This window comes from Tursiops truncatus, chromosome 10, assembly GCF_011762595.2.
Source record: "Tursiops truncatus isolate mTurTru1 chromosome 10, mTurTru1.mat.Y, whole genome shotgun sequence".
Taxonomy (NCBI): domain Eukaryota; kingdom Metazoa; phylum Chordata; class Mammalia; order Artiodactyla; family Delphinidae; genus Tursiops; species Tursiops truncatus.
The window spans coordinates 28,468,418-28,495,838 of NC_047043.1; the positions used below are offsets into that span (position 1 = coordinate 28,468,418).

General features: G+C 44.6%; 1 protein-coding gene across 10 annotated transcripts in view; it reads left to right on the top strand.

Moving 5' to 3' along the window:
- ADGRF5 (adhesion G protein-coupled receptor F5) overlaps positions 1-27,421 on the top strand; it is a 106,596-nt gene that overhangs the window by 64,728 nt on the left and 14,447 nt on the right. For 7 of the 10 annotated variants that reach the window (XM_073810639.1, XM_019949968.3, XM_073810640.1 and 4 more), the window contains 11 exons: positions 5,019-5,189; positions 7,519-7,695; positions 7,827-7,936; positions 9,791-9,849; positions 10,708-10,850; positions 14,609-14,830; positions 15,811-16,014; positions 20,928-21,098; positions 22,931-23,050; positions 23,202-23,411; positions 27,107-27,319. In XM_073810639.1, coding sequence (XP_073666740.1) covers positions 5,019-5,189; positions 7,519-7,695; positions 7,827-7,936; positions 9,791-9,849; positions 10,708-10,850; positions 14,609-14,830; positions 15,811-16,014; positions 20,928-21,098; positions 22,931-23,050; positions 23,202-23,411; positions 27,107-27,319 — 1,800 coding nt within the window. The remainder of the gene's footprint in view (positions 1-5,018; positions 5,190-7,518; positions 7,696-7,826; positions 7,937-9,790; positions 9,850-10,707; positions 10,851-14,608; positions 14,831-15,810; positions 16,015-20,927; positions 21,099-22,930; positions 23,051-23,201; positions 23,412-27,106; positions 27,320-27,421) is intronic. The other 3 variants (XM_033864123.2, XM_073810641.1, XM_019949970.3) reach the window with 3 other exon arrangements.

Here is a 27,421-nt window from a genome sequence, read left to right on the forward strand (position 1 = left end):
TGAGTTTCATGTCATGCAAGGTATTTAAGCCAATCTGAATAAGCACCTGGCGGGAGCGTTTATAGGGGGAATCACGGCATCTGATGAGTGGTTACCCAAGATGATCTTCAAAATACTCAACTTCACGATGCCTTGATTCTGTGAGTCCTCAGGTCACTGAGCACATAGGCTCAGAGAGTGACCAGGAAAGAATTGATTGAGGTTGAGGCATGAAAGAAGGAGCAGAAATGGGACAGAAGAAGGGAGGGTGGAGGGAGCTCCAGGCAGAGGGAATACGAGGAGATTCTTGATGGCCTGGGGCTTTTTCTTACGCATATTGCAGAAGGAAACTGTGTTCTCGCTGACCACATTTAGAGGAAGTTTACGCAGCTGTGATTCTCGGGGCAGATTTGTTGAGTGAGGGGCTCTAGCATCACTTTACGCGGGGCTGACTTTGATGATGTGGGTGTATGATGAGCTAGTAGAATTGATTCTTTTCTCCAGGCCTCACGGCCCATTGTTTTATGCCACAGTGCTGCCCTCCCTCTCCCCCATCCATGCCTGCCCCCCAGACCATAGCCATAGTGTGAACAAACCTTTCAAAACCTAAAGGGAGGACAGGATCTTTGACTCTCTCCTGACAAAGGTACAGCAGACCCAGATGATGCTGCCAAATTGGTACCTACGAGAACGTGTCAAGAAAAAAAGCAGAGCAGGTGGCTTTTAATATTTACCTGCTACAGGACGAAGGGGGAGAAAGAAATCTAAATCTTCCGTGTTAAGGAAGCATATGGGCCCCTTTGGTCAAGAGAAAACCGCACGAACCTCGTTTCTCCTGAGCGATGTCAGCAGGCCCCACTCTCTTGCAGGTGAGAGGTTCATTTATACACTGATTTAGGCCCCGACTTCTGAGAAGCTGTAATTACCAGTAGAGTGGCCAGGCAAAAATAGTCTTGTTTGCTTAAACAGCTGTGATGAAGACCCAGAACTGCTTGTCACAGTTTGTGGCCAACTTTCCAGAAATGTCTCTATAAGATAAGTGCGGGCACTGATTAATGGGAAAGGAGAGGGGAAATCCTGGTTGGTTTGTGCCTCCCAGGCCAGGGATAAGCCTGCGTCTGTGACACTGATGACCCCTGGAATGTGCTACCTTCCACTGGGGCATCGGTGAGTCAGAAGAACTCAGACAAACAACACCAGGGCGAAGGAGCCCGAGGCGAAGCGAACACATTGAACTGTCTGGAATCAGGTGGTCCAGGGGCAGCAGAGAAGCATGGAAGGGTCTCTAAAATACACACTTACACAGAGTGGGAGGAACCTTCCTGTTCCTCCTGGGTCCCTTGTAGCCTGGGGCAAGCCCACCAGGATCGCTTTCCGAAGCTCTGAAGTCCTCAGGTTTGGAGGAGGTGAGGTGGACAGGGCGTGGCCTTTCGACCCCAAATCTTGGGCCCCTGACCCCACCCTACACAAGTCATACTAATCCTGAGCATCTGAGCTTCTTCCGTTAATCAGATGCTCTTCCTGGGCATTACAGGGACTGGAGGCCCAGTGGTGTTTCTGTGTTCTGCTTGCCCATAACACCAGGATGCTTTGGGTTCAGGGCCAAGCCAATGGTCGCTGGTAGGTCCAGCCAAGCTATCTCTATCTTTGAAGTTATTAATTACTGCATGCCCACCCCACCTCCAAAACATCCTTTATTCTCTTTTCCTGAGGAACACGTGGCACCATTAAGGGAGAAATGATTCTACCAGTCACACTGTCAGAGTGAGGTAATGGAAAGAACCCCGTTCTAGAAGTCCAGAGATCCAAGTTCTGGTCCTGTGGACACCACCAGCAAGCAGCAGAAGCTGGGGAAAGTCATTTACTCTTTGGGGGAATCATTTTTCTCATGCCTAAAAGCAGAGATTTCTGGGACTAACTTATAAATATTCTACTTTGACTCACCTGGGTCGAGGCCCCACAGTATCTGTGTGTGTAGAATCCCTACATGTGGATATCATCAGTCAGGAGCGGGGACCACGGGAATAGATGATCGCCAAGGGCAGACCTGTAGCCTTCTGAGTTACTATGGTGTTTTCGAGCCTGTTTTGAAGAATTGACCATTTTCAAGAAGACATTTCTCTCTCTATTAAATGTTTCCCATTCTTATCAGTCTCTATAGAGGACTGATGCTCAGGCTGAGGGTTACTCTGAACCCCCCTTAGAAGTTGTCAAGAACATAAAAGGTGGCTGAGGGGAAGGGGGCCTTATAGGCTGGTGCTTCAATTCATATTTGCACAAACGCCATAGACTAGAACTCGCTCAAGTCACAGGAACTGTCCTCTTAGTCGTATTTTAAGCTTTTGGCTCAGCTCCTTGTAGGACCTCAGCGGAAGAACTACTTTGGCTTCAGTGGGGAATGATGACATCCAGGAAGCACCATGTGCTTTTCAGGCACATGCTCGTTCTCCAATTACATCTGTAAAGAGCAGAAAGAGGTGGGCTCAGGGATGGGTGATACTCACGACCCTCAGGCAGGCATGGAAATCATGCTGGGATCAGACCCTGGGAGGCAATAATGCAGGTGATGGAGTGGGTGATACGGGATTGTTACTGACCTCACTCATCTCAAAAGCAGCTGCCGTCCAGGAAATCCTGTTTACATTCATTCCTGGCAGGAGAGTAGACTGACCACAGCAAAGAGGATCCTGGAGCTTCTGAATCCTCCGGAGGGTATAAACATTGCTGCATTACTTTTCAGGAAAAAGAATGTGCTCTAAAACAGAGCTTATAAATACCATGCAGCCGCCCTTCTTGCAGATGTTCCCAGCAGGCCACATACTATGTCTAGGGTTAGGATCACTCAGATTAAGATTAGCAGTCCTTCCAGGAAGCTTGTCTGCATCACAGAACCGTTTGCAAATCAGAAAGAAAACAGGAAATTTCAAGCAATGCCATAATATTGTGACAAACTGAGATTCCGCACTGGGTTTTAAAAGTCACCGTGTTCTACTTGTAAATACATTTTTATAAGGAGGAAACATACCGCAAGATGCATTCCAAATTTTAAGAAAATGTGCACAGATATTTTTTACAGTTTGAGTTAATTACAGCAAGTTGAAGGATGCCAAAATGAAATAATTCTCAACAAGGTTGATAAGTAAAACCAAACTCCTAGACAAACATAGTTTACAGCTGTAAGTGGACAAATATTACCATTTTCTACAATAAACATTTATCAGTTGGAGTTTCCCATAGCAAACGTACTCCATTTTAGTGTTTCTCATAAATAATCCTTGGAACATTTAAAACAAATCTTGTGATATTATGGGGGAAATTCTTTGTCATTTTAGAAAACAGACATAGAACTTTAATGTTATGGTTTTATATATATACATATATGTATATATATGTATCGTACTTCCAGATTTTACTTATATTTTAAAGTAAAAGGCTTGCAGGTATTCACTAATCTTTTCCTTATTTAACTGACAGGATAAAATAAGCCACAACTTGTCTTCTCAAGGCATCAGTATTAAAAATTCTCCTATTTTTTGAAGGTTCGTCATTAGCTATTAACCAAGCCCATGGCTTCTGCTCCAGTTATATATTTCAACCAGGAATGAGCCAAAGATTCTGGCCATGACAGAAAGGTGAATCTGTGATTCAACTCAGAAATCACAGGTTTATCAAGAATTGATTGGACATGAATTTATTATGTGCTGGGCTGCATGCCAGATGGAGTGGGTACGGCCATGAGAAGTAAAAGAAGCCGTTTCTGCCCTTGAGAACTTACAACCAACAGCCCAGACATGATGTAATAGTGGTAATTATGCAGGAACATTCCAATAGATCTATTGTCTGGCTTGCCTGGATTGGGAAACAGACTCATCTAGAATGCCAGCCAGGCAACCCGTCTTGAGACAATTTGGAAGAACAATGAATTGCTGAAGATCTCTTTTATTTTAATTTCCAATTTGCCAGTTTTGCTTTTGTTGAGTACCTAGCATGTGCTGAACACCAGAGATACAGAGTAAGAACAAAGAGCCCAAGCTTTGCACACAGGCTAAGAACAAAGGGAATTAACTACATGACTCTTCCCAGAGGTCTTCAGGCCGTGAGTGCGTCCTTCAGCTCTCAAAATACATGCATGACCACTGACTGGTGTCAGAAACATACTGACTCATGCTGGTGAGTCAGGACCGTGGCTTTTATTGTCTAGATGGTTGCCAGGCCTCCCTGCCGGGTCTCCCTTTTTCTATTCGTGTCCCATTCGAGTCCGTTTTCCACACAGTCACTCTTGGCCTTGGACACCAAGGGGGTTGTGGGAATGGAGAGGATGGACAAGTCCTCAGCTTGGCCTGTGAAGCTCTCAAATGGCCAGAGACCACAGCGCTGATACGAGCTAGATCTGTTTCCTTTCTCCTCTAATATAGCAGAGTCGTAGAGAGGAAGAATCATGGAGGGAGGGCTTGGTGGTGATCAGTAAACAAACTTCTTTTTCTCTAAAAAAGTTCATTAGAAATTCTTAAAGGGTGATGTGTCCAGCATCCACATGTCCCCGTCATTAGTTTTTTTTTTTAATTTTAATTTTTATATTTATTTCTTTATTTAACTGCACCACACGGCATGCGGGATCTTAGTTCCCCGACCAGGCATCGAACCCATGACCCCTGCAGTGGAAGCGTGGAGCCCTAACCACTGGACCCCAGGGGATTCCCAAGAAACTTCTGCTTTTTATTTTGTATTGGAGTCTAGTTGATTTACAATGCTGTGTTAGTTTCAGGTGTACAGCAAAGTGATTCAGTTATACACGTACATATATCTCTATTCTTTCTCAGATTCTTTTCCCCTATAGGTTATCACAGAACACTGAGCAGAGTTCCCTGTGCTATGCAGTAGGTCCTTGTTGGTTATCTATCTTATATATAGTAGTGTGCGTCCGTTCATCCCAACCACCTAATTAAAACGTCATTGGCTTTAAGCGCTGAAAGGTCCATCACGTTCTCTCTCTGCCCACCACAGTGAGTTCTCACAGCCTTCATATGCTTTCGTTCCAGCTGCCGTGAGCAGTCCTGCAGCCCAAGAGTTCACTGTCAATGTTGAGGTCAGTTTTGAAGATGCCTCCTTCCTGGAGCCTAGCAAAGCTTACTTGAAAAACCTCAGTTTTCCAGTTCAAGGGGATGACGCTGACCCAGCTACCAGCATTTTGAGCATCGAGGTGACAACAGGTGAGTAGAAGACCCATTGCTTGAAATAGGAGGATTGGGCCAATCAGGAGAAATGTTGCTTTGAGCCCCTTCCTGTTAGAGGGGGATGTGGGGTTTGGAGGGGGGTAGCCTGGGGAGAGTTGACCTCAGAGAGGAGGTAATGGCTGGGTAAGGAAGATTAGACTTACTGACCATGATACTCATATCTAAGCACCCCAAATTTTCTCCGTGCCCCTCTTCCTGTGCCTCCCCCACCCACTCTTCCAACAGCTTATCTTACGATCCTTTCAAGAAAGGCATGTTTTTTAATCAAATTTTTTAAACTGGAGTATAGTTGATTTACAATGTTAGTTTCCGCTGTACAGCAAAGTGAGTCAGTTCTACATACACATATATCCACTCTTTTTTTAGATTCTGTTTCCATATCGGTCATTACAAAGCATTGAATAGAGTTTCTTGTGCTATTCAGTAGGTTCTTATTAGTTATCGGAAAGGCATTTTTAATCATAGTACACAAAACCGAGGATTTTTATGGCTAATGTGTGTCAAGCCCCAAATGCGGTAGGTGGTCCAGGGTGGTCGCTTCCGCCATCCTCTTAAGGCACATTTGTATCATACATGGAGTCAAAAGTTCTGCTGATATCACCTCCACATCCATCTCAAAAATAAGTAAATGAGGGCTTTCCTGGTGGCGCAGTGGTTGAGAGTCCGCCTGCCGATGCAGGGGACGCGGGTTCGTGCCCCAGGCCGGGAAGATCCCACATGCCGCGGAGCGGCTGGGCCCATGAGCCATGGCTGCTGAGCGTGCGCGTCCGGAGCCTGTGCTCCGCCACGGGAGAGGCCACAGCAGTGAGAGGCCCCCGTACAGCAAAAAAAAAAGTAAATGAAAAACAACAACAACAAAAATAAAACAACCAAAAAAATGCTTTTCACGTCAGCGGGAGAGAGATTTTGACAAAGGGGATCTTGTTGGCTCCCTTTGAATTATCCCCGGCCAATGTTCACCACACTCACTAGCAGCCTTGACTTTCTCCATTCCTTCTGCTTCTCCTTCAGCTCCTCCTGCTGCTGGAGCACAGGACGGAAGCGGTGTCCAAGGATCCCAGGGGACTTGGTTGTCCCTCCTATTTCAGGAACAATTATTTGATGGCTTTCCTTTGGGTGGTCACTCTGTGGGCCTTTGCCTAGATGCCCACCCGCAGAACAAACAGCTCACAGTGACGTGGCTTTAGTCCAGTTTTAGACATAAATTCCAAGCCCTCTGTTTTCAGAGCATTTTTCAGTGTCAGTTTTTAATGGGATTGGAGTCTGTTTGGGCTGTTCACATTTGACTTGAAATGTAAAAGGCACAAGTTTAGAATTTTTCCTTATACTCTACATTTGTTATCTATTGCTGCATAATGAGTTACCCCCAAACCTAGCATCTTAAAACAACAAACTCGGAATTCCCTGGCGATCCAGTGATTAGGGCCCTGCGCTTTCACTGCCGAGGCCCCGGATTTGATCCCAGGTTGGGAAACAAAGATCCCACAAGCCGCACAGCATGGCCGAAAAAAAAAAACCAAAACAAAACAAACAAAAAGCTACAAATGTTTATTACGTCACACAGTTTCTGAGGGCCAAAAATCCAGGAAGAGCTTAGCTGGATAGCACTGGCCCTGGGGTCTCTCATGAGGTGGTAGTCAAGCCGTCAGCCCGAGTTGCGATCATCTGAAGGCTCAGCTGAGCCTGGAAAACCCACTTTCAGGCTCACGCCTGCGGTTGTTGGCAGCCCTCAGCTCCTCACTAGCTATTGGCTAGAGACCTCACTTCCTAATCATGTGGGCCTCTCTAGGACGTGTCCTCATGCAATGCAGCTGGCTTCCCCCAGAGCAAGTGATCAGAGAGAGAGAGAGCGAGAGAGTATAACCAAGAGGGAAGCCACAGTGTCTTTTATAACCTAACCTCAGAAGCGATGCACCACCACTTCTTTCTATATTCTCTCGGTCACGCAGACCAACCCTAGTACAACATGAGAGGGAGTTATAAAAGGGCGTGAGTACCCAGAGGCGGGGATGGGTCGTGCCATCTTGGAGGCTGGCTGCCATACCCTCTAGTCCGGGAATCTGTTGAGCACTTTATCATTGTAGGCAGCCCCTGGGATGGTCAGAGCTGTCATCTTTTAGATGGCCGTGCCTAACAGCAAGGTGACATGTACGGGAATCATGAGAATCTCATGCAGAACTACTGAACTTGCCAGAAGGGCAATATGAAGTGGAGTTAGCGTTTCCTACAAGTATAAATACTTGACGTCTATAAACACAAAAGCGGTAACTACCTTTTCTCTCCTCATTGTTCTGGTTGATGGCAGTCTGCAGACCTACTGGAAATGAAGTCTGGTGCTCCTGTGAGAAAGGCTATAAGTGGCCTCAGGAAAAGTGCCTCCACAATCTCACTTGTCAAGGGCGTGATGGCTCCCCTTCAGGGCATCATTGCAGTCTCCTTAAGGGACTGCCTCCCAAGGGACCTTTTTGCCAGCTCCAGGGGGGTAAGTAACTGCTCACTGAATGTTTGTTTGTTGAGTGGCTATTTGATATCAACTCAACCAGATGCTTCTCTGTCCTGTGTGTACTCAAATGCTGACATGGGATTTTTAAAATATTGCCCTGTGTTCTTCAGCAGATATTACCCTGCGAATGTCGGTCAGACTCAATGTGGGCTTTCAAGAAGAACTCAAGAACTCTTCCTCTGCCCTCTATAGGTCCTACAAGACTGACTTGGAAACAGCGGTGAGTTTTGGTCCCAGGAGGCTCTGAACCAACAAACTCTGAGCTGAACTGAATCTGTTGCATTTACAGTGGGTCGTTTGCTTGAATCTGTCAGAATTTATGAATGTGAATGTTGAAATTATTTCTATACCTCTGGGACGATGAATTAAGAAGCGCTCAAATCAGACAGTGTTCAGGGGATGATTGGACATCATCTTGACCTATAGGTGGAACTTCCTCCCAGGACAGAATTGATTCACATAAAATTTGGCAGCATCAACTCACAGAAACCTACTAAAAGGTCCAAGAACCTGGTCTAGAAGCACCTGATGGTGCATTTCTATTCATCTTCGCACATCACATGGGTGAAACCCCTAACATCTTTTGTGCAGACCAGACCAAGTCTGGCACAGAGGATTCCACACCACTCTACACTGCAGGTCCCAAGGCATTCACACTTAAGGCAGATTTAAATTTACTCACGTAGATAGGTTCATTTGTGTCATATTGTAGATTCCACATAACAGAAACAGACTCATAGACATAGAGAACAAACTTGTGGTTGCCCAGGGGGAGTGGGGGAAGGGGCAGGATGGATTGGGAGTTTGGGATGAGCAGATGCAAACTATTATATATAGAATGGATAAACAACAAGGTCCTACTGTATAGCACAGGGAACTATATTCAATATCCTATGATAAACCATAATGGAAAAGAATATGAAAAAGACTGTATACATATGTAAATTTACTCATGCAAAAAAAAAGGATATTCTCTCATTGTAAACTGTGGGCCAGACACTATTCTAAGTGCTTTACATTGGATTAATTCATCTAAACCTAAATGCTTTGCTGAGTCAGTTCATTTGGAATAGAGCTTCTCAACTGGTGTGGTACAAATTGCCACAGGTGGGCTGAGGTAATGACTCCCCTTAACCCTCTGGGCAGCCAACCCTCTGCCTCAAGCCAGGAGTGGCCTCCTGTTTACCCAGTCAAATATTACCATTGTTCATGGACGCCATGATGAAACTCGGATACAGATGAGCTGTAGGATCTCTGATTTGCATATCCGACATGTAATAGTTCTGCACAGCATGAGAATCCTCCTCACGCACACACGTGACACACTAAATTATACACTTTTGAGGAAAAAAGGAGAGTTACATATTAATCTTTGGATCCCACCCATCCAGCTACTTAACACAGCACTTGGCACACGGCATCCGCTCTGTAAATATGACTTGATTCAAATTGAATTTCCTGTGGGGTTGGAATCCAGGGAAACAAAATGAAGTAAAAACATCAGTAAAAACCACATTGGCTCAACCAGAGCTGTGATATGTTAAGTGAGGGATCCGATCCAGCAGTGTGGCAGCCGCAAGAAGGCACCTCGAAGATTTCCAACTACAGGAAATGCAATTGATTGAGGGCCCGGCTGCTGCCGCATGGCAGGGCTGGCTGCCTGCTGCTAGTGAATGAGCAGGGCGGGTCTGTCTAGCAAACGTGGGACTCCTTTGAAGGCTGTACTGAACCTTCCCAGGCTCAGTCTAGGATGATTTCATCCAGCCTCTCCTGCACAATTTCACTCGGGTCTGATGGCTCTCCCTGTCTTCCCCACTGCCTTCCCATTATTTTCCCCTAGGCATTTCCCTAAGTAAATTTTTTGCACATTTACTCTGGTGTTTGCTTCCTGGAGAACCCAGAATGACCTAGGTAGATAGGAATCACTTCTTCAAAGATCTGCCGCTAACAAAATATACAGGAGAGCATTTTACCCAGGGTGATAAGAAATAGACACTCTTCACTCTGTTTCAGATTGTTGACCCGTCTCTCAGTGGACCTTGATCCGTGACACTTGTCTTGCTTTATTTTCCAGTTCTGGAAGGGTTACAGTATTTTACCAGGCTTCAAATTGGTGACAGTGACAGAGTTCAGGTAAGAATGCTATAACTGGGTCATTTTTATCCAATGGCAGATACCAAAACGTTAGTGAAAAAACAAAAGCCCGTTAGAAGGGCACCATCTGGGATGCCCAGTGGGGGCAGTTTGGTAAAGGTGAAGACAGTGTCAGATTTCCAGGGCTTAAAGTGAAAGGAAATACTGAGAATAGTAGCTCACTCCTTAGAGATGTACCTACTTAGAAGGAAGGTGAGAAAAAGACTTGTGTTCATTCTATGCACGCAAAAATTTTGCAAACAAAGATGTGGGATACATTTGCCATCTAGGGAAGTCCGAAATACAAACATGAAATAAAGTCATGCATGCAATGATGCCTTTATTAAAAAAAGTTAGCCAGCTAGCCATGGCCACAGAGTTGCGCACTGTCATGTGAATGCATCCCTGTGGAGTTAGGCACCGGGCAGCCCTAAGTGTGTTTGCACAGTGTTTCAAAAAGTTAGTTGCCAATTAAAAAATGAAGAATGTTTACAGAAACGTTGAGGATTTTGGCTTCACTGGATATTCAGCATAGCTGGTAACCTGGGCCAGCAGACTGTGTGACAACAGTCTCTACCTTGTGGCTTATATCCTTTGACCCATTTGTAGGATTCAATTCACTCTGCCCCATCTGGCTCTTCCAGTCATTGATGTTACCCATCTGCAGACACTTGAGTGTTCGAGCCCTGCCTCAGGCTTTCAGCTAGAGCTTAGAAACAGGTTGGATTTCAGTGGACCCTTGAAGATAAAGTCCCCAGGCTCTTCCTGCCATTTTGTTTTCTTATGCAAATAAACCATAAGGATCTAGACTCTTCCAGATCACTTACTGCTTTACTGAACTGAGTGGTCTCCATCCAGGCCTGGAAGTGTGGTTGTGGTGTATGAAGTCACTACAACAGCAGCGTCACCTGAATTAATGCGCAAAGCAAACGAGCAAGTAACACAGAACCTCAGGCAGACCTACAAGATGGACAGCAGTTCCTTCCAGGTTACTTACAGCAGTAAGTAGAACATTTTTCCAATGTGTAGATTCTACTTAGATATGGTAACGGCATTTATCATGATGCTTAAATCTGGGAGATCACATTACAGTGTCCTCCGTGGAGAGAGACTCTCCAGTTCCTGGCATAGAGTTTTGGTACCTTCTCCCCATCTTAGGCCTGTTCAGAGCCTCCTTACACTGCTAATATCACTGTGACTGGGGAAGTGGGGGGGGGGGTTCCCAGGAGGGAGAGATTTTTACAAGGGGGCCACAGAGCCATCTGGGTTTATGGATTTTTTTTAAATTAACAGACCCAAAACATCCAAAAAAGTAGAACTAACGTGGTGGTGGTGGAAGTGGGGGATATTCATGAAATGCATTGATATTGACTAGGGGGACCGTTGTTACTTTAGAGCAGTAGTTCTCAAAGTGTCACCCCCAGACCAGCAGCATCAGCAGCATCTTGGTACTTGTTAGAAAAGCAAATTCTTGGGGCCACCCCAGACCAACCTGGGCCAATCTGTTTCGGCAAGCCCTCCAGGTGATTCTGATGCATGGAAAGTTTGAGAAACACTGCTTTGGATCAGATGTAGCAGTGGTAAGAGGTCTGGTATTGTAGATGTTCTCCCTCATTTTACAAATGGGGTATGGCGTTGAGCTCTGTTGTGTAATTAGGTGGGTGGATCGATTGTTACTTGGGGGATAGAAAGGGGAGCCAACTGAGCAGAGATTTGGTGGACCGGTACTGGCCGGTAGGTGTTCTGTCTAACTCAGGTCCGTGGTTCCAGAGTGAAGGTGACTCCTCTTTGGAACAACACAGTTCACCATGGGGAGGGCACTGAAGGGATTGTCTGAGGCACAGCTGGAAGGAAAAGTGCCCCTTCTCAGGAGTCAGACCATCCTTACAACAGGTCCATACTCTTTCTCTCTACATTCGCTGCTCATATTTTTAAACATTGGATCATTTTTAAAAATAAAATATTGAAAGGGGTATACACAACGGTAAGAAAGTGCTACAACACAAGAAAGAGAAAAACAGCAAGGTAAAAATTCAGAATGAATAAGGCAGCAACCACATAGATGAAAACTGAAAAATTCAACGCAGGGAAATAAGTGGCCTCCAGGTGCGGACTCACATGGAAATAATCCCAGCATCGCCAACCCCTTCCTCACCCCTAATGCCATCCCACCAACCGGCAGATGCTTTGGCCTGAAAAAACTTTTTTCTTTATGGTTCTGAGGGCACAGGAGAATAGCAAGCTCTAGCATACATGAGCTTCAATTATGATGACTCTTTCCCCCAAATTTCCATTGTGCTGAATATAGTCAGACATTTACAGGAATAAGTATCCAGCAGTTTTCCTGACCGGTGGCTGACAGTCAGTCCAAAACCACAGAAGTGCTCTAGTGTCTGTAGCTTATTCTTCCAAAGAGCCATGAAGTTGTTGCGAATGACACTCGATGCCCCTTTTTGCAAGAGAATCTACATTCATCTCTGTCCTTGATACCCACAGCCTTAGACCAATGACCATGAACTATGTCACATGCAACTCCACCCCCCGGGAGCTTAAATACCAGCCTGCTCTCCATAGGGTTAGTGGGGTTTATCCAAAATACAAGGATCCAAAAAAGTCAAGTAGCTGAGTAGGTTTTTTTTTTTTTTTTGGCCGCGCAGCGTGTGGGATCTTAGTTCCCCGACCAGGTATCGAACCCACGCCCCCTGCATTGGAAACGCAGAGTATTAACCACTGCACCGCCAGGGAAGTCCCTGGGTGTGTTTTTCTTAAATTATAATTTTATCTGGCGGCAAGAGTGAGGGGTGCAGGGGAGAGGAAGAGAAAAAGAAAGAAAAATGCTGAATGAATGAGGTGGTATCAGGAAATTATTTTTAAGTCCATCTTCATGAAACTATTTCAGGAAAGGCACATGGCAGTCTTCAGAATGGTCCCTTTTAGTCTGCCATATATTAATCCTCTAGTGATGTTTGACCAATCAGCAGGGTCCCTTAACCAGAACGCCCCTTTCTTTAATCACTCCCAATATATTTACGATCAATTCCACATAACCACGGAAATCCGGCAGTTTTCCGGATCCTTGTAATTAGCAATGGTGCTAATGAAAAGCGGGCACGGTTATTGTACCTTTTCTATGTTAAACCCAGTGTTTTACACATTTTTCATCTTCATACATCCTGTGAGGTAGATACTATTATCGCCATTTTACAGGTGAGGAAATGGAAGCTTCGATTTAAATCATTTGCTCAAGGCCACATAGTAAGTAACATAAGTTTCTGTGCCTTCCTGGTCAGTTCACTACATGAAATATTCACGGATGGCCTTGCTTCCTAATAGTTGAATGCAATTTTCTGAAATCTTATTTTATCCAGGAGCCTAAAAAAACGGGATAAGAAATATTTAGATACCTTGATATTTTGACCAGAACATCACAGCACCCTAAATTAATTGTGTGGTATTTTAGTCCACGTTTACAGTACGGACAGGGTGTGGCGTGGGCATAAAGAACCACCCAAAAGAGGAGTTGCCAAACCTGCTTCCCCAGCTCCTCTGATTTTCTCAGCACATGGAGCTCATGAAGGACATAGCACAGCTTAGAGGGAAAAATCTGTATGTTGTGTAAACAAGGGACAGCCGTAAAAACACACACAAAAACAGCAAACACCGTGTTTTCATTTCTGTCTGTGACATGGCTTAATACCAGGGTTCCCCAGAATTTTACTGTGAAAACAATAAGAATAGTTACTATTCCTCCAAATCACCTCCCGTGGTAGTGCTCACTGCTCCTGTTTTCCAGACAAGGGAGCTGAGGCTCAGAGATGCTAAGCAAGTTCCCCAGGGCCACACAGCTATGCCTGGTACAGAACCAGGATTCAAATACAGACCTGTGTATCTCATAAGCTCCCACTCTTATGGGCCCATGGGTGTTAGGTCTTTAAAAACATTCTTATTTCCCAAGCATACTTCATTGTAAAAAATTAATTTATTTTCCCACTCTTAATTCATCAAAGACACAGGACAGAGCTTTCAGTCAGCATGAGGTATCAGTTATCAGTAAGAAGCAGTTGATATCTTTCAAATCAGTAGCAAAGAAACTTGATGTTTAGGTTAGCTGGGGTGGCTTTTTCATAAGCAAATGTGCAATTTTCTACCAGACTATTTAAATTTTTTTTTGCATTTTTATTTTATTTTATAAATTTTATTGAATATAGTTGATTTACAATGTTGTGTTAATTTCTGCTGTACAGCAACGTGGTTCAGTTATACATATATATTACACATTCTTTTTCATATTCTTTTCCATTATGGTTTATCACAACTATATTGAATATAGTTCCCCGTGCTATACAGTAAGACCTTGATGTTTATCCATCCTGTATCTAATAGTTTGCATTTGCTAATCCCAAACTCCCAGTCCATCCCTCCCCTCCCCCCCTCCCCCTTGGCAACCACAAGTCTGTTCTCTATGTCTGTGACAGATTATTTGAAATATTGAAAATAGCTTTGGGATCCCCATTAGTACCATTGAGGACTGTTAAGTGTGCAAAGATCCCAAACTGGGAACCATGTCCCTAGTAGCTGGCAGACTGTCACTCTGGGGCCTCAGATCCCAGCTGCCCAGGGGTGGAGTGAGGAAGACGCGTTGCCTCATTCATCACCACGAAGACCTCTCGAGAACCCCAGTGGTGGTGGCATTCAGAGAGTAGCATTAATTCCATGTATTTGCTTTGGGACCCTGATATCTTTTGTTTTGGGTTTCCAGATGAAACGAAGTTCTCCATCACCCCAGAAATCATCTTTGAAGGGGATACGGTAACTCTGATGTGTGAGAACGAAGTTTTGTCCTCCAACGTATCCTGGCAGCACGTGGACACAGGCTTCGACATCCAGAACAGCAGCAGATTCTCCATCTACACCTACGTGCTCAACAACATGACCTCCGTGTCTCGCCTCACCATTTACAACATCACGCAGGATGACGCGGGTGGGTTGCCATCCAGTAACCAGGGCGAGGAAAGGAATGAAGGGCTAAGAAAGAATCAAACCGTGGTGGTGTGTGTAGATAGCCTTCTCCTCTTCAAAACGAAGTCACCAGGCTCAGCTTTTCAAAACTGAAGATTAATCCCATGATGAATGAGCCAAGCAACTTTAGCCTTGGGAGACAAATATAATTTTCCACATTTACTGAAGCTTTTGAGTTGGAACCTAAGACAAAAAGTAAACTCCTTTTTTTAACATTTAAAAAAAATTTAGAAGAGCCTTGTTGAGGTAGAATTGACATATAATAAGCTGTACATATGTGAAGTGTATAATTTAATAAGTTTTGACATGTGTGTACACCCGTACAACTATGACCACAATCAAGGTAGTGAACATATGGGTGCCTGCTCTCCTCCCCCGCCCATTTTCTTGTCCTCTGTTTTAATCCCTCCCGCTTGTCCCTCCCCAGCAACCACAGAAGCATACGTTTTGTACCTGACATTCTAGAATTTAATAGCCCCATATGGTAACCCAGATGTCAACAGGAGCATCTCTTTTTCTCTGAATGAGAAACTGGGCTGCAGACACATGGGTTCTATCGTATGTTTGTTGACTCTGACCTGCCACGGAGTTAAACAGGATGCCAAAATTATCCATGATCTCCTAATTCTCCAAGGTTTTCCCATGTTCCCTTTCTACCTCTGAAGCATCCCCACACTTCTTTTCTTACTAGCAAGGACTCAGATTTCCGCTCTTTCCTGAGAACAGCTCTCTACTCTTTTATCTTATGGCACCAGAAATACCTGCCTTGACCTTCTGCACTTCCTGAATCTTCCTTTAGCGTTGTTTAGACCAAGTCTCAGATGCTTTTGGAAGTGATGTTTCACGAAGTACTGTCATGACACATGAGATGAGGCTATCATTCTTCTAAGGAAATAGACATGTGTAATAGTAATAATAAATGCCTTTGTGTGTTCAATACAGGTGAATATATTTGCAAACTGACATTAGATATTTTTGAATATGGGTCCAGAAAAAAAATAGATGTTACATCCATCCAGATTTGGGCAAATGAAGACATGAAGGTGATGTGTGACAACAGTCCTGTGTCTTTGAACTGCTGCAGTGAGATGACGGTGAATTGGAGTCAAGTTGAATGGAAGCAACAGGGGTCTGTAAGCATTCCAGGTGAGACTGTTAGAAGCCCTTCTGCAAACAGGTTTTTGCCTCTTGACCAAGTAAAAATGGGAGATGCGGTCGGTGAAAGAGCCAATGTCAGGTGGCTGGGTTTTTTTCCAGACTGAAAAAGTATGAGGTTTGATGCCAGCTCCAGCTTAGCCATTCTAAAACAAAATTCCCAAAATATACACACACAAGTTTCATGCTTGGGTTGTAGACAAGATTCTGGCAGAGAAGACCCAAGAGGGAGTGACGGGATGATGCAGGTGCATGGTGTCTTGCCTACAGACAAGACAAGCTTGTCCCCACCGCCCTCTCCTTTCCCTCTTCAGCAGAGAGCCAAGGATTAGGTCATTGGCTTTGCTTTGGGGTCTGACTCTGAGAGTCTCATTCCTGTGTCTCTCCTCTTGGTGTCTGTCCTTCCCACTTCTCTGCCTTTGTCACCATGTCTCTTTCTGTATTATCTGACTCCATGCCTCTTGTTTTATATCTTTCTCTGTCAACCTGTGTGTCTCTCAACCAATGTCAATTTCCGATCCTGTTTGCAGATCTGAGATATCACTGGAAATTCCCCACCTTCCAGTTTATACTGATGAATGACAAGAAGGAGAAATTAAAATAGCATTGGTGATTCTGTTTTGTATACTAGTTTATGATCAACCGATTTTTAAAAGATATGTTATCACTTTTAATCCCACTTAAACTTGACCACAAGTTTGAAGCTGGCGTTTTTTTGCCTCCCATTTTCAAATAAGGAAATCGAGGTTCAAATGAAATGACTTATCCAAGATTGTCATAATTGGGAAAAGAAAAGAATTGGGACTCACCTTGTTTCACAGCCTTCGCCTTGGTCAAACTATATCACACGTGCCTGGTGAGCCAGCACTAGAGTGAGTTGATCCGGCAGAATTTGTATTGAAACAGAAGACTGTTTTCTGCCTAGAAACCTCACATAACAAGATCCAATCTTTCCCTTAAGAAATGACAGTATTATTTGCTCACCTTTTTTTTGTTTGTTTGTTTGTTTTTTGCGGTACGCGGGCCTCTCACTGTTGTGGCCTCTCCCATTGCGGAGCACAGGCTCTGGATGCACAGGCTCAGCGGCCATGGCTCATGGGCCCAGCCGCTCTGCAGCATGTGGGATCTTCCCGGACCGGGGCACGAACCCGCGTCCCCTGCATCGGCAGGCAGACTCTCAACCACTGCGCCACCAGGGAAACTCTTGCTCACCTTTTTTAGTAAAAAATCCTTAAAGGAAAATGTGGCTTTACCCATGAAGTACATCAGTGTGGTGGAGCTTTTATTTTATAAAGCCGTTGCTATCAGACATTATTAAATCATAAATAAAATAAGGATCAGTTTGGATGTAACGTTTTCTGAGCACATCTAGTTTGAAAAGCACATTTGTTTTCTACCTTAAAGTGCTCCAGAGAATGGAAAAAGCATCTGGTAACTGTTGAACATGTTGACATATGGTCCATTTAGTCACTTCCCTAATTTTTAAGGAAGAGGAGGTGTAGACATCCTGGAGGAACTGCCAGATGGTAGAAGGACCTTGCACAGTTCCCGGAGTACTGACTTAGACGCTTTCAACTGTGAGAGGTGAAAAGCCTCGCCATCTGGCAAGAGAACCAGGAAGTCTGCTGTGCAGATGCTCAGGAACCTCGCTGTGGCCACCGCTGCTACAGACATTCGTAACGCCCAGGGTGGGCTGAACCGACCGGCAGAACAGTGGATTTCCTGCCACAGGGCTGGCCGCCGGGGGCCGGCAGGGTTGTTTCTCTGATGAATTTAGCCCCTGCTTTCAACACCCTGCCCTCCTTCCGTCTCCCTTGCCGTCCCCTCTCTGCGGCAGTCTTTCTCCAGATTCCACCAGTTCTTCTATCACCCGTTTTTCCAGCTCAGCAGAAAGCAGTCTAGCTAGATGATTCACCCCAAAGCATCTAGAACTGCATGTATTACAGCTTCTCAGAAACGGTTGCACTGGATTTTCAAAGCACTTCCGGCAAAGGATAAGACAGAAAGGAAGTAATCTGCGTGACAATTTCTAGCTTTAAGAAGGCGGTCTTTTTCGAATAGGGAGGGCTTTCTGAGGCTATTTCAAATCATGGGGCATGGGTTGATGATATAAGTGGTAATGGTAACAAGTAATAGTGTTAATAGTACTAGTAGTAATAACAGAGGTACGAATAGTCATTAGTGCAGCTTCTGGTTCGCCTGTACTTAGCGCTAGCTTTGCCTATACGGGAAGGTACTGACCACTTGGGAAATTTAAAGGCAACAGCGTTTGTATTCTCACCTTCTCACCGTAGCTCTTGTTATGCGATGATGAAAAAACAACAGTCTAATTCCCTCTTTGACAGAACAGTTTCCAGACGAGTTCGTCAACTTCTTCTTTGCCCTGACTACCACTGCCTTTTTTTTTTTTTTTTTTTTTTTTGCGGTACGTGGGCCTCTCACTGTTGCGGCCTCTCCCGCTGCGGAGCACAGGCTCCGGATGCGCGGGCTCAGCGGCCACGGCCCATGGGCCCAGCCACTCCGCGGCACGCGGGATCCTCCCGGACCGGGGCACGAACCCGTGTCCCCTGCATCGGCAGGCGGACTCCCAACCACTGCGCCACCAGGGAAGCCCTAATTGTGTGTTATTATTTATGCTTCTGTGCCATCTGAAATGCTATGTTTGTAGCCCAGTAGGACATAAGTAAGAGATAAGGGAGACTTTTTTTTTCTTTATTGAGCAGAAATCGGCCTTGTGGCCTTCAAGTCACATTATAAAGGGCCGCTAGAGACAGGCCTGCCTCGGGGGCTGAGGCGAGACCTAGAGAAGCAGCTGGAAGTGGCAAACAGCCCCGTCAGAGGCGGCCTCTCCCAGCCTGGCTGCCCCTCAGGGTGTCCACAGTTGTCTTTTGAAAAAGACCAGCTGTCAAGGTTCCTCCTGAGAGCCACTCGTTCACAGTCTCCACGTTTGGGCTCCGGGCAATTTAATTTTCTTCAGTTTCACAGGAGATGTTATTGTGAGAACCACGGATTTCATCCCATCCCTCGTCTTCCACATGAGGAGACTGAGGCTTTCCGTGAGCTGCCCACCATCTCCCCGAGAGCACCAAGGGTCCCCTCCTCACCCACTGCTCTCTCTCCTACCCCCTGTGCCTCCCTCTGTGTTCCTAATGTTGCCGTAGACAAATCTGATTTTAAATAGTGATTTCTCTACTTGTAGGAATGCACACAAAATTGGGCTTAAAAAAGGAAAAAGAAAAAAAAAAAAGAACTTGAACCCAGTCTTCTACTGTAGAAAAATTAGCCTTACAACCCGTGCTTTCCAGTAAGACAGAATCTGGTCCTGAAGAGCTGTCATTCCAGCTCTGCCCTGTTCCTGCTGCAGAGCAAGTTGGGTCATCTTGACTCTGAGAACTTAATCTTTTTTTTTTTGGCTGCGCCGCACAGCTTGCGGGATCTTAGTTCCCTGACCAGGGATTGAACCTGGGCAGTGGCAGTGAGAGCACTGAGTCCTAACCACTAGATCGCCAGGGAAGTCCCAGACCTTCATCTTTTAAATAGTGACAATGGTACCCACTTTGCAAGACTTTTGAGAGGAGGGAAAAAAAGAAGATAAATGTCAACATTTAAAACAGTTGCATACTTTGCATCTGCCGCAATAACTGCTTTCTGGTAAGGATGAAAGCTTTGCAAACCATGCCTTTATGTATCCTCAGTGTCGTGGGCAATTTTCACTGGATATTATTTAACCTTGAGCCGCTGCTAGGTTAACTGCCTACCAGCTCTACTCCAGAAAACAGAGCGCGAACTTATAGGCTGCATTCAGTAACTTCCATTGTTCTGCAGTCAAGGGAGAGGAACGATAAAGGATGGAGTGAGGTCCTGGAGGAATTAGAGAAAGTAGGTTTTCCAAAAATGAGTAGAGGGGTGAGCCTTGGAGAGGAAAGGGACATTTGTACCTATGAACTAGCAGGTAACTTACTCAAGGTGGGGAATCAGTTTGGTATTCTGAACAACCATTTTGGGGACTGGGGAGAAAAGCTGGTGACTTATCAAAATATTTTAAATATCATTGATCATCCAGCCAAGGCTGGATGGAGTTCATCAGAAGGGTTTTTTTTCCTTTAATTTTTGGAAGATTGCCAGTGTTTGAAGAATGCCTGGCAGAAGTACATTGCAGAAGGCAGGGCTGGAGGAGAGAGAGTGAAAGAACCGAACCAAAAAAAATGGCCAAGAGGCTGTTACAGAGCCACAGGCAGGATGGCTTGGAGGGCACAGCGTCGGGAATGGAAAGGAAGATAGCGAAGAACAGCTATTCTGAAGGGTACATTGCTGTTACCCTGAGAAAGCATGACGTTGAAGCTTCCACTAAAACATATATACTAATAAGAAGGAACACGTTATGAAAACAGGTCTCAAATGAGATGAATATCAGAGTCCGTGTCCTGTTTCTTCCTCCTTTCAACAATAATAATAGTCAAAATAATCTGACATTTTCTTCCTTCCAGTAGAAGTCATATCCAAACACATGGCTTCCTTTTTTATTTTTCACACTCCAACTACCATCACGAAGGGTCTTTGTTAGGGGTCGGCCCCAGCCAGGCACTGTTCTAAATGTTTACACAGTTACACTACAATCCCCGGTCACAGCTGTTATTTATTCTCATTTTACATCTGGAGAAACTGAGGCACAGAGTGGTTTAGTGACTTTCCCAGTAACACCCTACTGGTAAGTAGTAACGTTGGAATCTGCAGCCGGGCCACCTGGATGCGGAGGTGGCAGGGCTAACATTACACCATCCCGCCTCTCCATTCAAAGAGAAGACATTGAAATAAGAATTCCTTTTCACTGATTTGGCTTCTTTGCTACCGAATCAGACAGTCAGCCAGCTGTGACAGTAAAAGAACCTCTTATGTGGTTGCAGGAAGCCCTGAAACAGACGCAGACCCTCGCTGCAGCAGATACACCCTCACGGCCAATGGCACTCAGTGTCCGAGCAGATTGTCCGGAACGACAGTGATCTACACGTGTGAGTTCATCAGCGCCCACGGAGCCAGAGGCAGTAAAGACATAAAAGTGACATTCATCTCTGTGGGTAAGGACTCTTTCACTAGAATGTTTTGCCTTGCACTTCAAACTAAGGGCTGCCAGTCAACTGGGAATATCCATGAGCAGTAAAGCAGGGCCTTCCATGGTAGTGAGAGTGTGACTGGGGTCAACCACAGAATGGGATTTCCATCTCTGCCATTTACATTCTTACGAAGTCTTTAAAAGCAGGAAGGGTAGGGGTAAGAAACAGCGGTTGCAGGGAAGGAACAGCCTGCATTGTACTAGAAAGACAGAAAGTGGATGGGAAGTAGGGTTTCACACTCAGATTAGTCACTGAATGAGGATAACACCGCCAATTTCCCACTTTTTCCTCCCATAATCCCATTCTGCCTCCCTTGAATTCCAATAGCCTGGCTCACTCCCCACCATCCTCCACCTCCTCTTTCTCTCCCATTTCGTCTTTTCCGGAGAGAATGCTGCAGGAAGATTTAAGAGTCTGGTATTTTGTGATTATTTTACGGTTGTTACAAATGGGTTTTAAAAAATATTTTAAGTAATTCTAGGCCTCTTAAAAGTATCATTTCTTCTGCTCATATCATAAAGCATTATAACTTCATCCCTATCTGCTAAAGTGGGGCAGACAAACGTGTTTTTCTACCCACCCATCATACAAATACAAACTATTATATTTAGATAAATCCTCAGTTCCCCTTTCTGAACAATTTGGAGAAAGGACTGAGATAAACATACTTGTTACTCTTGTTTCCATTTTCTACTATCCTGACTTAGCACTTTTACAAAGATCAAGATTAGATTTATCTGAAACATTATTACTATAGAAAAGTTCAGGGTCTTTTGAGGTATTTGCGGTTTTCTAGAATGAGGCAGTTATACTCTGCAAGTTTTAACTCAGAGAGTTGTGTTGATTCTGTGGGCTTTTGGCTATCTCAGGGACATGCTTAGTCTTCGCTGAAAACCACCGGTCTGGTAGTTTGATTCTCATCTGGAATCAAGAGAACCAGATTGAGGCTTCCATGCGCCTTTTCCTTTCCACCCTCAGAAACAACTCAGCCTTAGAAAACCATCTCAAGATCCTTATAGCCAGGGAGGGCAACATGAAGGGCATATGAATCCCTTCTCTGTGACTTTGGGGCTGCATCTGAGCATTTGAATCCCAGCTTCTGGAGGGTACTATGCAAAGCCCTGATTTCTTTTGTTTACGGCTAAGAATAAGATTTCACACTGATTGGAAAAGCTGGCCAGCATCTGTGGGCTCAAGGTATGACATTGTCCACGTAGAGAAGGCAGAGGGAATGGCATTTTGAAATGACAGCTATGCTCAAAGAGGAGTAGAAAGAGAACCAGAGGCAAAACCAGTAGAATGTTCATAGAAGCTTTTATTTATAAGGGTCTGGTTAACAGTTTCAGTGACTAGTTCCTCATGAACTTACAAGAAAATTCTCAGAAATAGGAGTAAATAGGGACATAAATTAGGGTGCCTGTACTTCCCAGCCCAGGTATAATTATTTGGGCAGTAAACACTGTGATCCCTGTACTTAACATGTAATTCCAAAAACCACTCGTCTGCTTGGAAAGCACTGGCTGGGTACTGGACCCAATGCTAATGCTGGGGATGTGAAGATGCAGATGAGAGGGTCCTACTCTTAAGGGGCTCACATGTTTATGGAGAAGAGATACAGAAGAAAGAAATGAAAATACAGCATGGTATTTTTTGAAGTTATTTTAAAAGAGTAGAGAATGGTGTGGTTATAAGAACTGAGCCATTGAGTCCCCCTTGAGGTGCCTGGAAAAGGTTGGAGGGGAGTTTGGGTTAAGTCGACACCGTAGTTTACAACCTTTTGCCCTGCTGATCATTAGGAGATAATTCCAGCCACAAAGGGGAAGTGCACGAGTTCCCAAGGCATGTGATGGAAATGGGTACAGTTCAGAGCACCACCGAGAACAGCCTAGAAACAAGTAAAGCTCCGGAGCAGCAAGGTACCAATCCCACGTTGACCCTAGTAGAGTCAGGACAGCCCATGCTTTCTGTCTCTATGTGAAATTTCACTCAGGTGTTGATGTCACCAGAAAGACTAAACATTTTACTTGTTATTGGTTTTCTTTTGTCTGTTTTGTTGCATTCTTTTAGCCAACCTAAAAATAACCCCGGACCCAATTTCTGTTTCTGAGGGACAAAGCTTTTCTATAAAGTGCATCAGTGATATGAGTAACTATGATGAGGTGTATTGGAACACTTCTGCTGGAATTAAAATATACAAAAGGTTTTATACCACGAGGAGGTATCCTGATGGAGCAGAGTCGGTGCTGACAGTCAAGACCTCGACCAGGGAGTGGAACGGTGAGTGAAAGCCCAGATACACTGGACCCTGATACCTGGACCCCTGGAAACACACTGTAATCATTACCATCCCTGGAGGGCCTGCCCTGGGCCATGCCCGTGCCAGCCACTCTATATGACATATGTGCTCACACTAAGTGCAGCAGCCTTCCGGGGGAAGATGTCACTATTCCCATTTTACAGATGTGCAAAGTGAGCCTAGGTTTCCACAATTTAAGCTGTAGAGCCAGGATTAGAACTAGTCTCTTTGATTCTAGAGTCTTTGCTTTGCCATTAAGTTAAGAGGATTTTTTTTTTATTGAAGCATAGTTAATTTACAATGTGTTAGTTTCAGGTGTACAACAAAGTGATTCAGTTTTATACACACACACACACACACACACACACACACACACACATATACACTTTTTTAGATTCTTTTCCATTATACGTTATTACAAGATATTGAGTATAGTACCCGTGCTATACAGTAGGTCCTTGCTGTTCATCTATTTTATATACAATAAGTCCCCTACACATGACCGAGTTCCGTTCCGAGAGTGCGTTCGTAAGTCCAATTTGTTCATAAGTCCAACAAAGTTAAGCGTAGGTACCCAACTAACACAATCAGTTATATAGTACGGTACTGTAATAGGTTTATAATACTTTCACACAAAAAATACATAAAAAACACAAAAAATAAAACATTTTTAATCTTACAGTACAGTACCTTGAAAAGTACAGTAGTACAGTACAACAGCTGGCATACAGGGGCAAGTTCGCATCTTTGAAAGTTCACAGCTTAAATGTTCGTATGTAGGGGACTTACCGTATTAGTGATTTGTATATGTTAATTCCAAACTCTTAGGAGGATTGTTTTTTTAAAGTATTTTTACCAGACTCTTGTGTTTCACCCAACTGAGGTATAAAAATTCTGCCTAAAGATTTTATATGCCTAGTTCCAAAGGGGGGAAAAACACGTTTTTGTTTTCTACTTATCCCTAGACATTGTTTACGTTGGGAGGAAATGCAAATTTTTGAAAGAAAAGGGCATTTGATAGAATTGCTTCAATAATAGCTGACATTTCTTGAGCTGTTGCTATGTGATAGGTATTGTTTTACGTATTTAAGTGTATGAATTAATTTCAAACAATAAACCTAGAGGAGAGTGCTATTATTTATTTATTTTTTTGTAAACAGTCATTTATTTAGATTCATAGTTTTACAAAGGGAATTCTTTCCCACCTTGTAGTAGCAGAATGATATAGTCCCATTTAGATTGTTATATAGGTCAGCCTTTTTTAGGGAGATGTTTAAACATATAGTATATAACTTTAGAATGTCGTAAAGTTACCACAAAAATAAAAGAACAAAACTACCTAATCATTCTACCTCTCTCTCCATCCTCCCTGCCCCTGTACACCTGGGTCTGGGAGATTTGCCTTATCACTCAAAAAAGTGTCAAGAGTAATGGTCACAGCTTAGGTCGCATGGGTAAGATTACAGCCAGAGATGAAAAGACCACACATCCATAAGAAGCAGGATCCCAGTCAGGCATCTGAAAGGGCAGAGAGGTGGCTCTGTGCAGGCTGAGTAGCAGGCTCTTCAGTGGGGAGATGAGCACCTGCCCTGCCTCCTCCGTGTTCACCATAGACTCATGCAGGGAATATAGCAGCCACCTGCTCCTCAGGGAGGGGCACGATGCCAATCACACTGTCTCAACAAGCGGCACCACCTGCTTTATTTACACAGAGGAGATGCTCAGTCGTAACAGCATCATCCCATGCCTCCCTCCCACCCAAGATCATTCTCCTGAATGACCTTCTAAAACAGAGGTCTTACATTCCCCCACTCCAATATACTCACCTCCTGAAGATACTTTGTTATATGTCATTTCAAGATACTTCTAGAACCAAACCCTCACAGAGACATTTAGACTTGGTGCCTGATAACTTGATTACCTTCAGAGTCCTGGGTAAAGAGCAAATCAGGCTGCAGCTTTAACTGAGTGGTCCTATCCTGGCACTGAGCCCAAGGGCTGTTAAGAAGCTGTCCTAAGCCCTGATTCCGGTCATTGGTTACATCTCGGAAAGGAACTCTAGAGTTGTGGGCAGTGACCCACTGGCCCTGAGAATCCTCGGTGCAAAGCTGACTCCAGGAGTCCTTGTCATTCTTTTCGCTGTCCCAGGAAAACACAGGAATAGGACAAGGGCTTTGCTTCACTGCTTCTTTGTTTGCTGCACTCCAGGAATCGAGAGTGCTATTATTATCTCCATTTCACAGATGAGGAAACTGAGGCCCAGTGAGGTTAAGGAAACTACCTGAGGTTATACATCTAGTAGACAGCAAAGTCAAAGGGAAACAGAGACTGTGTTGCTACAGAGGCCAACTCTTAACTCCTCTATTCTAAAGCGTTTCATTCATTATAAGCTTAATCAGTCCAGATCCTGTGAGTTCTTCACTTTTTCATATAAGGCCTAGGCAATATTGTAGAAATAACTACTTATTATCTGGCTGGACTTGGTAGATACAATCGGGAAATGGGAGTCTTTTTCTCCTGTGCTGAACTCACACAGGAGAGTTGCTCTGCCCAACTGCCCTTTCCTACTATCAGGCAATAACTTAGGAAGAGCTGTGGCTGTTCTGGTCACACTGAACTATTAAACAGTCTCAGGTGCTAAAAATCATCTATTCTCATCTAAATCGACTACACTTTTATTTTATATTCAATGTAAATGTCCCCTCCCTCCCAATGGGAATCAAAAAGCGTTTCCTCTCTGTTCCCGTTCTACGTGTTTCCCCTCTGGCTATCGGCTACTCTGGCTCCTCCAGAGTCGGGGCAAAGAGAAGGAATGTCAGGAACATTGAAAGGTCCTGCTTAACTGTAGATGCTGTTATCATCTTCCACTGTCCCAACAACAGCTGATCCAATGGCGGTTCATCCTCTGATGGGCTCTGGTGTGAAGTCCCATAGGAAAAGTTCCTTTCATGAAGCTCAACCCAAGCCCTGTCCACAGTCCTCTCTGCTTCACCAAGCACTGGGCGTGCAGGCAACTCCTGCTGCAGCCTTCTCTTTTCACTCCTGCAAAGTCGGCCTGCTCTCCTCTTTAGACTTTTCTAGATAAGAGTCAGACATCTAATCTCAGAGTCCACAGACCAAGCTCTCCCAAGAACTCACAGTCAACCTCTCTCCCTCCCTCCCCACTCCCTCCCCACATTCCTTAGTGGTACCCTGAGGTCCCAGACCAGAGGCACCTACTCCCTTAAAGATGGGGAAAGGGGGCCTCGCAGGACCGCAGTGCTCTATTTCCCTCTCACTGGCAACTTTCTTCAAAGAACTCCCCAGCCCAGCACACCCCAAAATTCGCATTCCGCCCCCGCTGCAACCCCGACTAAAGAAAGAGCCTTGGAGTAGGTTTTGTGAACCAGATTTGAAACTCAGTTCCACCCCCAACAGGCTATATGACTCTGAATACGCCACTTGATTTTATTCGGAAGTAAGTGAATATTTAGGTGGCGATGAGCTAGTCCTTCAAATGCATAGCGATCCCAGGAGGGGAACCTGTGGAGCATTTTCTAGTCCAGGGCCCAGGAGCGGGTGCTGTGCCTGTGCTCCAACTTGACAAGGAAAACCAAGCCTTTTCTCAACTTTCTCAGCAAATGTCTATTTGGAGCGATGACTTCGTTCCACCTCATCTTGGCTTCTTTCCACTCAGGAACCTATCACTGCATATTTCGATACAAGAATTCATACAGCGTCATGGCCAAAGATGTCACTGTCCACCCGCTGCCCCTACAGCCCAATATCATGGTTGATCCTTTGGAAGCTGCCATTCCATGCACAAGCTCCCGTCACATCAAGTGCTGCATTGAGGAGGACAGAGACTACAAGGTCATTTTCCAAGCTGGTTCCTCGTCCTTTCCGGCTGGTAAGATGCCCACTGCTGAATTGTAAGGACACATGATTCCATATATGTCGAGTCTCAAACTTTACTCTTAAAATAGGGGTAAGGAGACAGAGAGGGATTGCT